Here is an 11,928-nt window from a genome sequence, read left to right as displayed (position 1 = left end):
CCCTCCCCTCCCCTCTCCTTCCCTTCCCTTCCCTTTCCCTTTCCCTTTCCCCTGTCCTGTCCTCTCCTCTTCTCTCCCCCCTCCCCCCCACCTCTCGTTTTGAACCTCAGTCCTCCGATCTCATGCCTGAGTAGGATTACTGGCAAGAGCTGCTGGCACCGGGCCTTTTAAAAAGTTGTTATTATCAAGGAGTTGTACAAAGGGGTTACAGTTTCATATGTCTAAGCATGAGTATGGTGCTTCTTGGACAATGCCATAGCTTCCTTTGGTTTCTTCCATTTTCCCCTGCAGTCCCTGCCACAGGTTGAGTAGTGCATTTTTTTTTCAATAGTGTATATTGAATACAATGGCTGCATTTGTTCCTCCTTCCTCCCTCCATTCTCATGTCCTCCTTTTGCCCCCCCCACCTCCAACAACAACTATGGAAAATAATAAAAAAAAGCATGAAATTCATTTTGATACATAGTACTTTAGATGTTCAGAGAAGTTACACCTTTGGGTGCCTTCTCCTTCCTTTAGTCAATTTATTTGTTTGTAAATGCTTAAAGCTCTTTGTGAATTATCATGTCCAGTTGTATTTTATATCTAGCTTCCTCATATGAGAGAAAACATAAACCATTTATCTCTTTGAGCTTGGCTTACCTCACTTAACATGATTTGTTCTAGGTTCGTCCATTTCCTTCCAAATGGCATAATGTTCATTCTAATGGATAAGTAAAATCCCATTGTGTATATGTACCCCATTTTTTTTTGATTCACTCATCTCTTGTAGGGCATCTGGGTTGTTTCCATAACTTGGCTGTTGTTAATAGTGCAGCAGTGAATATGGATGTGAAAATGTCCTTATGGTATCCTGACTTGTAATACTCTGAGTAGTTTTCAATATTGGAAATAGTCCCTTGGAATTACTGGGTAGGCTGGCTTCAAACCATGACCCTCAATCTCAGTAGCTAGGATTACAGGTGTGAGCTACCGACATAGAGACTTTCACTTATGTTTTAGGGAGTACTGTGGCTTGAGTTCAGAGGCTTGTGTTGTTAAGCAGACACTGTACTGTTTGAGTCATATCTTTTCTTAGAAGATATTGGGAAAACTTAGGGAACCTCAAGGTATTGAAATAGAATTTAATGAAATCAGATTTTACACTTAATACCTTCTAGTGATCTTACTTTTAAATAGATGACATTTATTTCAAGCATTTTTGAGTCATATTTTAGAGATCTTTATATAATATGTTTTCTGTCTTTTTAAAATTAGGCTGCCATATGTCGATGCAGTCAGCCACTGTCAGGATTCAGTGCCCGGTGTCTGGAAGATGAACATTTGCTTCAAGCCATTAGTAAAGCCAACCCAGTCAATCGTTACATGTACGTTGTGGATACCAGGCCCAAAGTATGTATCTTAAATACATGCAGTCTGCTCATGTCATTATCTTTAAGTGCTTTAATCCTGGTTTGAAATAAATGGAAGCTAATAATACAAAAGAAATTAGTCCTTTAAGGAATACCAACTTAGAAGACCAGTTCTCAATAATTTCAGTGACAAATTATGTTTTTTTGGCATATATTTATATAACTTTAAGAAAACTGAATTTGATATATGTATTATATATGTGTGTATATATGTATATATATATTCATGTACTACATATATAATTATATGTATGTGTATGTGTGCATGTGCATGTACATGCACTGGTACTGAGGGCCAGAGTGCTGTCCTTTAGCTTTTTCACTTTACCACTTGAGCCATATCTCCATTTCCAGCCTTTTGGTGATTAATAGTCTCACAGACTTGCCTTCCTGGCTTGGCTTCGAACTGCAGTCCTCACCAGTGCCAAGACATATTGGAACTCCCCCCACCCTTACCCCGTCGTGGAGCCCAAACTCTGGGCACTGTCCCTCAGCTCTTCAGCTCAAGGCTAGCACTCTACCACTTGAGCCACAGCGCCACTTCCAGATTTTTCTGCTTATGTGGTGCTAAGGAATCGAACCCAGGACCTCGTGCATGCAAGGCAAGCACTCTACTACTGAGCCACCTACCCAGCCCTGGGAACTCTTGGTAGTGTATAAACCTTATGTTATTGTGAAGAAATACTGTGTATTGTGAAAAATTTTAAATTATAATTTTAATGTCATTCTTAATGTGAAATACTTTGCTTTAAAATAAGATCTTAATAAGTAACAACAGTGAATTAACCTAGGAAACGTTGAACAAGAGCATTAAAAATAATGACAGGAAATTGTTATTCTATAAAACACCTATGGTATAAGGCTATAAATTTTTACCACTGGGACCAAGTCAGAATCCTCTTTAATTTTTATGAGCACAGTTAAGCAGCCAATACATGTAGGACCTGCAGTTAAAGTCATTAAAATCTAAAATGGTAATAGCTAACTTTGCTTTTAATTTTTATTATAGCATCGCATGCAGAGCTGGTGGGATACACAAAAGGACATTGGCAGAATTATAGTGAGGATTTCTTCAAAAATCTGGAATGATGAGAAAATAAGAGAAAGCGATGAGAAAAAGCGAGTGAGCAAAATAGAACACAATCAATTTTAGGCAGTTTGCAGAGGGAATTATTGTTGCTTTAGAGTCATTTTCATCATTAGATGAGATGACAGAGAAACAGAAGATGAGAGTCATTTGAAACAGTATGTAGGAAATAGTAACAATTAGAAATTGGTGATTTATCATCTCTTGTTTAAAAAAGACTTTTCCTACGAGTTAAGTGTTGGTAATGTCTTCTATAAGAAAAATTTTGCTGAGTGCCGGTGGCTCACGCCTGTAATCTTAGCTATTCAGGAGGCTGAGATCTGAGGATCGAGGTTCATAGCCAGCCCAGGCAGGAAAGTCTGTGAGACTAACTCCAACTAACCACCAGAAAACCAGAAGTGGTATTGTGGCTCAATTGGTAGAGCGCTTACCTTGAACTAAAGAGCACTGGGACAGCGCCTAAGCCCAGATTCAAGCCCCATAACCAACAAAAAAAAAAAAGAAAAGAAAAAAAGAAAAATGTCATTCTACTCTGTATAACCTGGATTGATTAATTAATAGTTAATGTTAGATATAAGATGTGATTGTAATACAAAACTTTTTGAAAGGTGGTACTGAGTATTGAACTTAGAGCCTAGTGCTTGCTAGGCAGGTGTTTTACTACTTAGGCCATTCCACATGCCCTTTTTGCATTGATAACTCTTAAGGATGTTGCTTTATTATCAAGGCTGGCGGACTGTGATCTTCCTACTTATTCCCCACATGGCTAGGGACAACAGGCATGCAACACTGCACCTAGCTATTGGTTTAGATGGAGTCTTGTGAACTTTTTTTCTTGTCCAGGCTGGCTTTTGAACCACAATCCCCCAATAACTGCCTTCCAAGTAGCTAGGGTTACAGGCTTGAGCTGCCACACTCAGCAATCTCAAACTTTTGGAAGATGAAGTCTGATTGTGATTTGTATGAATAATTGTCTTCTACATAGAAAATATATCTTTCTTTGCTTTTCTAAGCTATTGAGTAGTAATAATTAAGCACTCTTAATTTGCGTTAGTATCTTTAAAGGTGCTCAGTGAACTAGTAAGTCAGTAGATATAACTTAACTATACTTGTTACAAACTTAGAGCCCCCATCTAGAGAATGAAAGGGTTTTCTCTTCTAGTTTTAGATTTTATTTTTATCCATGTTCATGAGATAACCCTCATAAATTGTAATAACATACTATATGAAATCGGAAACCATATTCTGAAAAAAGTAAGCATACCAGATGCTCACAGAACCTCTCATAATATGGTCTAATAATGAATGCCCATGGCAATCTCTTTTCTCTAGAGACAAGTTCATTTTTTATCCATTTCTTAAAGGTATATCAGGCTAGTGAAGTATGTGCTTTTGTAAACAGTTGCATCGCCTTCAGTAATGTCTGACATGTGGACCCCAATCTATAGACATATCTCAGATGGGATTTGCAAACTTGGGATTTCAAGTCTAGTTCAGAAGTGAATCTCAGTTTGACTCTATAAATGAAAAGCTTTCCAACTCTACTTAACTCTTAAGTCATTTAAGATTGAGATAAACATATGGGAAACTGACGAAAAACATAGTTTCTTGAACTTGTGGATACTTCCGGTCTAGATTTTCCTTTACATAACAGCCATATCATTACTTTATTTGTATTTTGATAAGGTGACATTCTTGCCTATTTAAAAAAAAACAGATAATATGTTCAGTTTTGATGAGTACCTTTAAGTTCTCTTCTTGCTAAAATGTGGCTTATGTAGTGATTTTATGACATTTTGGTAAGTTAATTTTAAAGATAAAAGTAATTTGATTCTCAATGTCTAACATTTTAAATTTTAGCTGAATGCAATAGCCAACAGAGCAGCTGGAAAAGGTTATGAAAATGAAGACAACTATTCTAATATTAGATTTCAGTTTGTTGGAATAGAAAATATTCATGTAATGAGATCCAGCCTTCAGAAATTGTTGGAAGGTATGATTATTGCTTTACTTTTTAGATATCTCTGTCCAATGGAAATACAATGTTTATCTCATATAATTTTATTTTTTTATTTTTTTTGGGTCCGGTCGTGGGCCTGAACTCTGGGGCATGGGCACTGTCCCTCAGCTCTTCAGCTCAAGGCTAGCGCTCTACCACTTGAGCCACAGCGCCACCTCCAGCTTTTTTTTCTTTTTGCTTATGTGGTGCTGAGGAATCGAACCCAGGGCCTCTGGCATGCAAGGCAAGCACTTTACCACCGAGCCGCCTTCCCAGCCCTATCATATAATTTTAAAACTTCCAGAAGCTGCATTAAAAAATAAGCATGTCAAATTGTTTATATAGTCTCTTACTATATTAAAATTTTAACATGTATTCAGTATAAAATATTGATATTGTACTTTTCATTGTCTTAGAACTCAGTTGTGTATTTTACATTTGTAATGCATCTCATTTTGACCTGGTCACATTGCAGCAGCTACATTTGGGTAGTATCTATTAATTAATACAATTCTAATGGCTTTATTAAAAAACTTGTTATTAAGAGATTCTTGAGTAATCATTACAATGGATATTTATGCTACTGTTTCATTTAAATATGAAGGTATCTTTCCAATTATGACTTAGAATTAAAAATTAAAAATATGAAATGTTAATTAAACATTTCTTACATTGCTTTAAATAGTATTAGAACTTTTTTAAAACTTAAGGAAGGACAGAAAAGTGTACCCAACAAATTGTTAAGATTCTAATAATAACATATTTCTTTTTTTATTGTGAAAATACTGTACAGAGGGGATAATAACATATTTCTTTTGTAAAAAGTCTTGCATATTTATTTTATCCTTTCCTTTCTCAATTTTCTCACCTTGAAAGATCTATAAGACAAGTAGAAACTTCCTAGCCTCATTCTTTATTTTTAATTTATTTTTTTATTATTATAAAGGTGATGCATAAAGGGTTTATAATTACATAAGTGAGGTAGAGAGTGTATTTCTTTTTGGACCGTATTATCCTCTTGTCTCATTCTTACTGAATTTTTTTTACCTCTATTTTTTTTTAGTGAATGGTACCAAAGGGCTCTCTGTCAATGATTTCTATTCTGGTTTGGAGAGCTCGGGATGGCTTCGCCATATCAAGGCTGTTATGGATGCTGCAATCTTCTTAGCCAAAGTAACTTTATCTCTCATACTTGATTTGGAGGCTTAAATTGGTTATGAAGGGGTGGATTTATCCTGTTGGGCATTGGTTTTTGACTCTGGGTCACTTTAATTTGAGCTTTAAAAACATGGGGCACTTACCCTAAATGCTTAAAATCCTCAAATTCTTTGAAACATTCTTGTCTCTATCTGTTTTTTTCTTTTTCTTTTGAATTATGCTATAGTAACATTATTATTGCAGGTAGAGTACTTTAAAAAAAATACAATGCCTGATAGATTTTCAAGTAAATAGATTTACTGGTATGTGTAAAAGGCATTCTGTTTGAATCTAAGCATGTTATCTTTCTTTTCAGGCAATAGTGCTTGAAAATGCAAGTGTGTTGGTACATTGCTCAGACGGTTGGGATAGGACCTCCCAAGTCTGTTCCCTTGGTTCACTTTTATTGGACTCCTACTACAGGACAATTAAAGGATTCATGGTAAGGATGTATTGTTTTAGGCCAGTAGTTCTTGGACAGGAGTGATTCTGTTCCCCCAGGGGACATTTGGCAATGTTTGGAGACACTAAAAGCAGTGGTACAGCTGGCAGACAGTGGTAATAAGCATCATGTCATGCACAGGATGGCCCTATAACAAAGAATTATCTGGCCTAAAACGTCAGTACTGCTGAGGCTGAGATACCTTGAGTCACACTGGTTTCTGTATCTGTGGCAAAAATAAAGATTTAAAAGCCTTTCCTTTTTCCCACCTCTAAAATGTATCTATAGAAATACTCAGATTTTCTCATTTTTATCTATAAAAATAACATACTAACAAAAAGGCATAAATAAGAATACTTGAAAGCTATATTCTAGACGGAACTTTCTACTTAAAATACTTCCATTCAGGGCTGGGAAGGTGGCTCAGTGGTAGAGCGCTTGCCTTGCATGCATGAGGCCCTGGGTTGGATTCTTCAGCACCACATAAGCAAAAAGAAAAAAGCCGGAAGTGGCGCTGTGGCTCAAGTGGTAGAGTGCTAGCCTTGAGCTGAAGAGCTGAGGGACAGCGGCCAGGCCCAGAGTTCAGGCCCCACAACTGGACCAAAAAAAACCAACCCCCCCCCCTAAAAACCCAAAATACTTCTATTCATTAAGTATAATAACATGGTAGACATATTTTATTTATGAAGCTTAAAATTCTTTTTGAACAGATTTTTTTCCTTGTGAAGATAAATCTCCAGCTAATGTTGTTTGTTTGATTTTTTTTTTCTTTTTTTTTTGGGTCCGGTGTTGGGGCTGAACTCTGGGCCTGGGCACTGTCCCTCAGCTCTTCAGCTCAAGGCTAGTGCTCTACCACTTGAGCCACAGCGCCACTTCCGGCTTTTTTCTTTTTGCTTATGTGGTGCTGAGGAATCGAACCCAGGGCCTCGAGCATGCAAGGCAAGCACTCTACCACTGAGCCACCTTCCCAGCCCTGTTTGTTTGATTTTTAATGTCTGATAAGGTTAACTTTTTTTTTTGTTGTTTTTTTTTGTTGATTGTGGGGCCTGAACTCCGGGCCTGGGCACTGACCCTCAGCTCTTCAGCTCAAGACTAGCACTCTACCACTAGCACCACTTCCAGCTTTTTCTGCTTATGTGGTGCTGAGGAATTGAACCTATGGCCTAATGCACGCAAGACAAGCACTCTACCACTGAGCCAACTTCCCAACCCAAGTTCAACTTTTTTTCAGGACATAAATGGGACGTTTTTTTCCCTTAAATTTTTTTTTTTTTGTCGGTCATGGGGCTTGAACTCTGGGCCTGGGCGCTGTCCCTCAGCTCTTCAGCTCAAGGCGAGCACTCTACCACTTGAGCCACAGCACCACTTCCGGCTTTTTTCTTTTTGCTTATGTGGTGCTGAGGAATCGAACCCAGGGCCTCATGCATGCAAGGCAAGCGCTCTACCACTGAGCCACCTTCCCAGCCCCTCATTGTTCTGTTTTCATACATGCATACAAACTACTTTTACCATATTCATCCTAGTTCAGCCTTTCTGTTTGCCCTCCCCACTCCTAGGATGCCCCTATCAGCCTACTTTACTTCCTTGTCATTTGTTGCTTTCTTTTTTCCTGCCCCAACCTCCTATTGGTCAAGATTCCTTTTGCCATCTTTCACATATAGTTGCAGTGTATTTAGAAATTATTTAGCTTTCTTTTTTGAATTATTATTAATTGTTCAAAGAAGTTACAGTTCCACAACTCAGGTTATAAGTACAATGCTTCTTGATTAGTGTCACTCCTTCCCTTCCATCCTTCTTTTTCCCTTTCCCTTTTCTTTCCTCCTAAATAATCCCATAGTTACAATCATATTCTCTGTGTATATGTTTATAAGTACATATATGTATACTTACATCTATTTATATATATTCATATATACATATATTTGTGGAAATAGCATTATAGATATTATATATACATGTCCACAAATATATGTCTTTTAGGTCTAGGTTCTGCATATGAGTACAACCATACATGTTTGGCTTTTTGAGTATAGCTTATGATCAGATTAACTTTCAAACTTTATTTGTTAATATATGGTGAATAAAAGATATTAGACACTTTTCCTAAGTATACAATAATTAAATACAGTGTTATGTTAAAGCTAGGGAAGATTTAAAATCCCCAGCCCTTTTTCAGCACTATTATTATTTTGTGCTGTTATCATGTTGAGTTTGGGACAGACTAAATGCAAATAAGAAAACAGCTAATATTGTTCAACTTACTTTTGGAGTATAAGATAAGTTATGTTCTTCTCACATATATGGTTCCAGTTGTTTGCCCGGCATTGGAATAAAATCACAAAGCAGAGTGTTGATTGGCTCATATCTGTAATCCTAGCTACTCAGGAGGCTGAGCTCTGAAGATTGTAGTTCATAAGCTAATAAGCTAGCCTGGGCAGGAAAGTTTATGAAACTCGTATCTCCAGTCAACTGCCAAAAAGCTGGAAGTGGAGCTGTGGCACACGCGCACACTCACGCACATGCACACACACACACACTATATACATATATATATACACAGACACACACATAGACACACACAGACACACGCAGACACACACAGACACACACACACACAGAGACACACACACACACACAGACACACACACAGTCATTTCCAAGTTTCTAAAACTCTTGGTGCCCCCTATCTTCCCTGGCTGCTGCAGGGGTGAAATCCTTCACCAGAATCTGCTCTAGCCTCTGATTTGGGCCAGAACTTTTCTTCAATAGTTTTGCTTTGTATTTGTTTATGCTGGTACTGGTGCTTGAACTCAGGGCCTTTACCACTTGAGCTGTGCCTTCACTTCTGGCTTTTTTGGCTGATTAATTGATATTAAGAGTCTCTGGAGTTTTCTGCCCAGATTGGCTTCAGACTCCAGTCCTCAGATCTCAGCTTCCTGAGTAGCTAGGATTACAGGTGTGAGCCATAGATGGCAAGTTAGTCCTATAAGCCTCTCTGACATAAAAGAAGGTGATAGAAACGCAGAATTTCCAGGTAAATTAATTAATCATGTATCAGACCTTTAGTGAGCACCTACTGTGTGCCACACACTATTCTGGATCTTGTGGACATAGAAAAGAAAGAAATGTGAAGGTGAAGGATGGCAAATATGATTGAAGTACTTCATGCATGTAGGAGAATAGAATAATGAAACCTGTTGAAATTGTTTTAACAAGTAGGGAGAGAAGGAAGGAGAGCAATGGAGGGCATAAATATGATTAGGGTGCCTTATAAACAAATATGGATATGTCAGAATGAAACTTCCCTGGTAAAACTAATAGAAGCTAATGAAAGAAAATATAAAATACATATTTCAGTGAGTTTGGTAAGTAGAGAAGCCTTGACAGAGGAAACATTTCATGTAGGAGAGTAGATACATAACATTTGGATTTGAATTTGTTTTCATTGGTCTTATTTATTTATGAATGAGACTGGATTTTGCTATGTAGCCCAGGTTGGCCTCAAATTTAAAATCCTCCTGTGTCAGCCTCTTCAGTGCAGGGATTATCACCATACCTAATGTTTGTTCTTTTTAATCACTTCAAGAAACATAAGTCCAGAAAAAAAAGCTTATGCAAGTAATGTACAAGTGAGCCAAAAAGTTTAAAACTCTCCCTTCATCTTCTACTCAGAGTCAACTCTTGTTAACATTTTAGTTTCTATTTCTTAGAGTAGGTTTCTTGTGTCATCTTTAATGTACAAAATTTTTAGTGTAATACTGCTTTATAGTGTACACTCTTCAGTTAAGAATGTATAAATACAACTGAATTAGTCATGAAATTACTCTTTTTGTGTGTTTTTTTTCTTTTTCTACTGTTCTTTAGCCCTTTCTCTAACTCGAGTTCTGGCTGTTTTTTTGTTTGTAGTTTTTGTTTTGTTCTGTTATAAATAGTTATAAAGTGAATTTTTACTTTTTCCTGTTAAGGTTTTAATAGAAAAAGATTGGATCTCATTTGGACATAAATTTTCAGAGAGGTGAGTGGCTATTAATATACTTAGAATCATTTTTTCCCTTGTGGGTTTTGAGGTAGGGTTTCATAGCCCACACTGACCCAGAACTGTGTAGGCCAGACTGACCTCATGCTTATGGTCATCCTACTTCAGCTTCCCCAGGGCTGAGATTACGAGTGTGTGTTGATAGTCCTGGCACCACTTAGGTTATATGTAAATTAGAGAACTGTAGCATTTGTGTCGGGGTGTGTGTGCATGTGTCCTGGAGCTTGAACTCAAGAGCCTAAGTGCTGTCCCTGAGCTTTGTTTTTGCTCAAGGCTAGTGCTTTACCACTTGAGCCACAGCTATACTTCTGTTTTTTTTTTGTTTTTTGGGTTTTTTGGTAGGTTATTGGAGATAAAAGTCTAAGCTTTTCCTGCCCAGTCCTCAGATCTCAGCCTCCTGAGTATCTAGGATTACAGGCGTGAGCCACCAGCGCCCGCTGTTTCTATCCTTTATGAATTTGCATGTGTAACAGGAGATGAAAGTGCTGTACGAAGTCAGATTTATTTTTTCATTTTTTTCAATTCTAATATGTTTGCTAATTTTTAGGGTTAGTTATTAACCAAAAATGGCTATAATTGTTTTGGCCTGTTCTGTAATATTTAGAAGGTAACAGCGTTGTTAAAATTGTGATTACAAAGCTGAATGCTGGTGGCTCTTGCCTGTAATCCTAACTGGTTCCATTCTAGCTCAGGCAGAAAAGTTACTCCATCTCTAAACAGCAAAAAAATAGGACTGGGTGTATGGTGCAATTGATAGAGGGCTAGGTGAGCAAGGAAGCTGAACAAGTGGAAGGGCCTGAGTTCAACTCAGTATTGGTAAAATAAAAAAAATTGTGATTACAAAATTCATAGATATGAGTGACTTCAATAAAATGCTATTTTTGTGCTTACGTAACAGTGTTTTAGGATTATTTTATGTGTGTATTATATATATGTGCTATGTACATAACTATGTGTTATATTGGTGTGTACATTTATGATTCTTTAATACAGGATTTCTTTCCAAGACGTTTCTAAATGCTTATGCTTTCCTGGGGTTTAGGTGTGGCCACTTGGACGGTGACCCAAAGGAGGCCTCACCAGTGTTTACTCAGTTCTTGGAATGTGTGTGGCATTTGACAGAACAGTTCCCACAAGCTTTTGAATTCAATGAAGAATTTCTTCTTCAGATTCATGAACATATTCATTCATGTCAATTTGGGAACTTCCTTGGAAATTGTCAGAAGGAAAGAGAAGAACTCAAGTAAGATGGTTTGATTTAAATAGATTTATTCCATTCATCTACTGGAGGCATCTGGATTGTTTACATAGCTATGATAAACATAGTTGTGCTGGTAGCTTTAGTATGGCCTTGTTTGTGGTCATTTTGGTAAATGCCCAGAAATGGGATTGCAGTGTCATAGGGGAGCTCTATGTGGAGTTTTCTGAGGAACCTTCACATTGCTTTTCAAAGTGGTTGAACAAGTTTATACCAAACAATTGGAGATAAGTGTCTCAGGGGCTTTCCTGTCCTGGAAGACTTGGAACTATGATACTCAGATATGAGCTTCTTGAATAGCCAAGATGAGAGTCATGAGTCACCAAGGCCAGGTGACATTCCTTATTTTGGTATATATTTTTTTAATTTTTATTTTTTTGTAAACACTGTACAGAGGGGTTACAATTACATGGGCAGGTTAATGCGTACATTTCTTATCAAGCATTACAGCCTCCTCCTTTGTTTACCCTTCACATCCCTTTCCCAGCCTCCCCCCC

The 11,928-nt window shown here is 37.4% G+C and overlaps 1 protein-coding gene across 1 annotated transcript in view; it reads left to right on the top strand.

The window, feature by feature from the left end:
* Mtmr6 (myotubularin related protein 6) overlaps positions 1-11,420 on the top strand; it is a 54,482-nt gene extending 43,062 nt beyond the window's left edge. Inside the window, exons 6-11 of the mRNA XM_013036048.1 lie at positions 1,258-1,392; positions 4,360-4,492; positions 5,562-5,671; positions 6,012-6,137; positions 10,103-10,152; positions 11,216-11,420. Coding sequence (XP_012891502.1) covers positions 1,258-1,392; positions 4,360-4,492; positions 5,562-5,671; positions 6,012-6,137; positions 10,103-10,152; positions 11,216-11,420 — 759 coding nt within the window. The remainder of the gene's footprint in view (positions 1-1,257; positions 1,393-4,359; positions 4,493-5,561; positions 5,672-6,011; positions 6,138-10,102; positions 10,153-11,215) is intronic.
* The last annotated feature ends 508 nt before the right edge of the window (positions 11,421-11,928 follow it).

Source organism: Dipodomys ordii, unplaced genomic scaffold (genome assembly GCF_000151885.1).
Source record: "Dipodomys ordii isolate 6190 unplaced genomic scaffold, Dord_2.0 Scaffold243, whole genome shotgun sequence".
In the NCBI taxonomy this organism is placed as follows: Eukaryota; Metazoa; Chordata; class Mammalia; order Rodentia; family Heteromyidae; genus Dipodomys; species Dipodomys ordii.
This window is presented reverse-complemented; position numbering and strand designations above follow the sequence as displayed.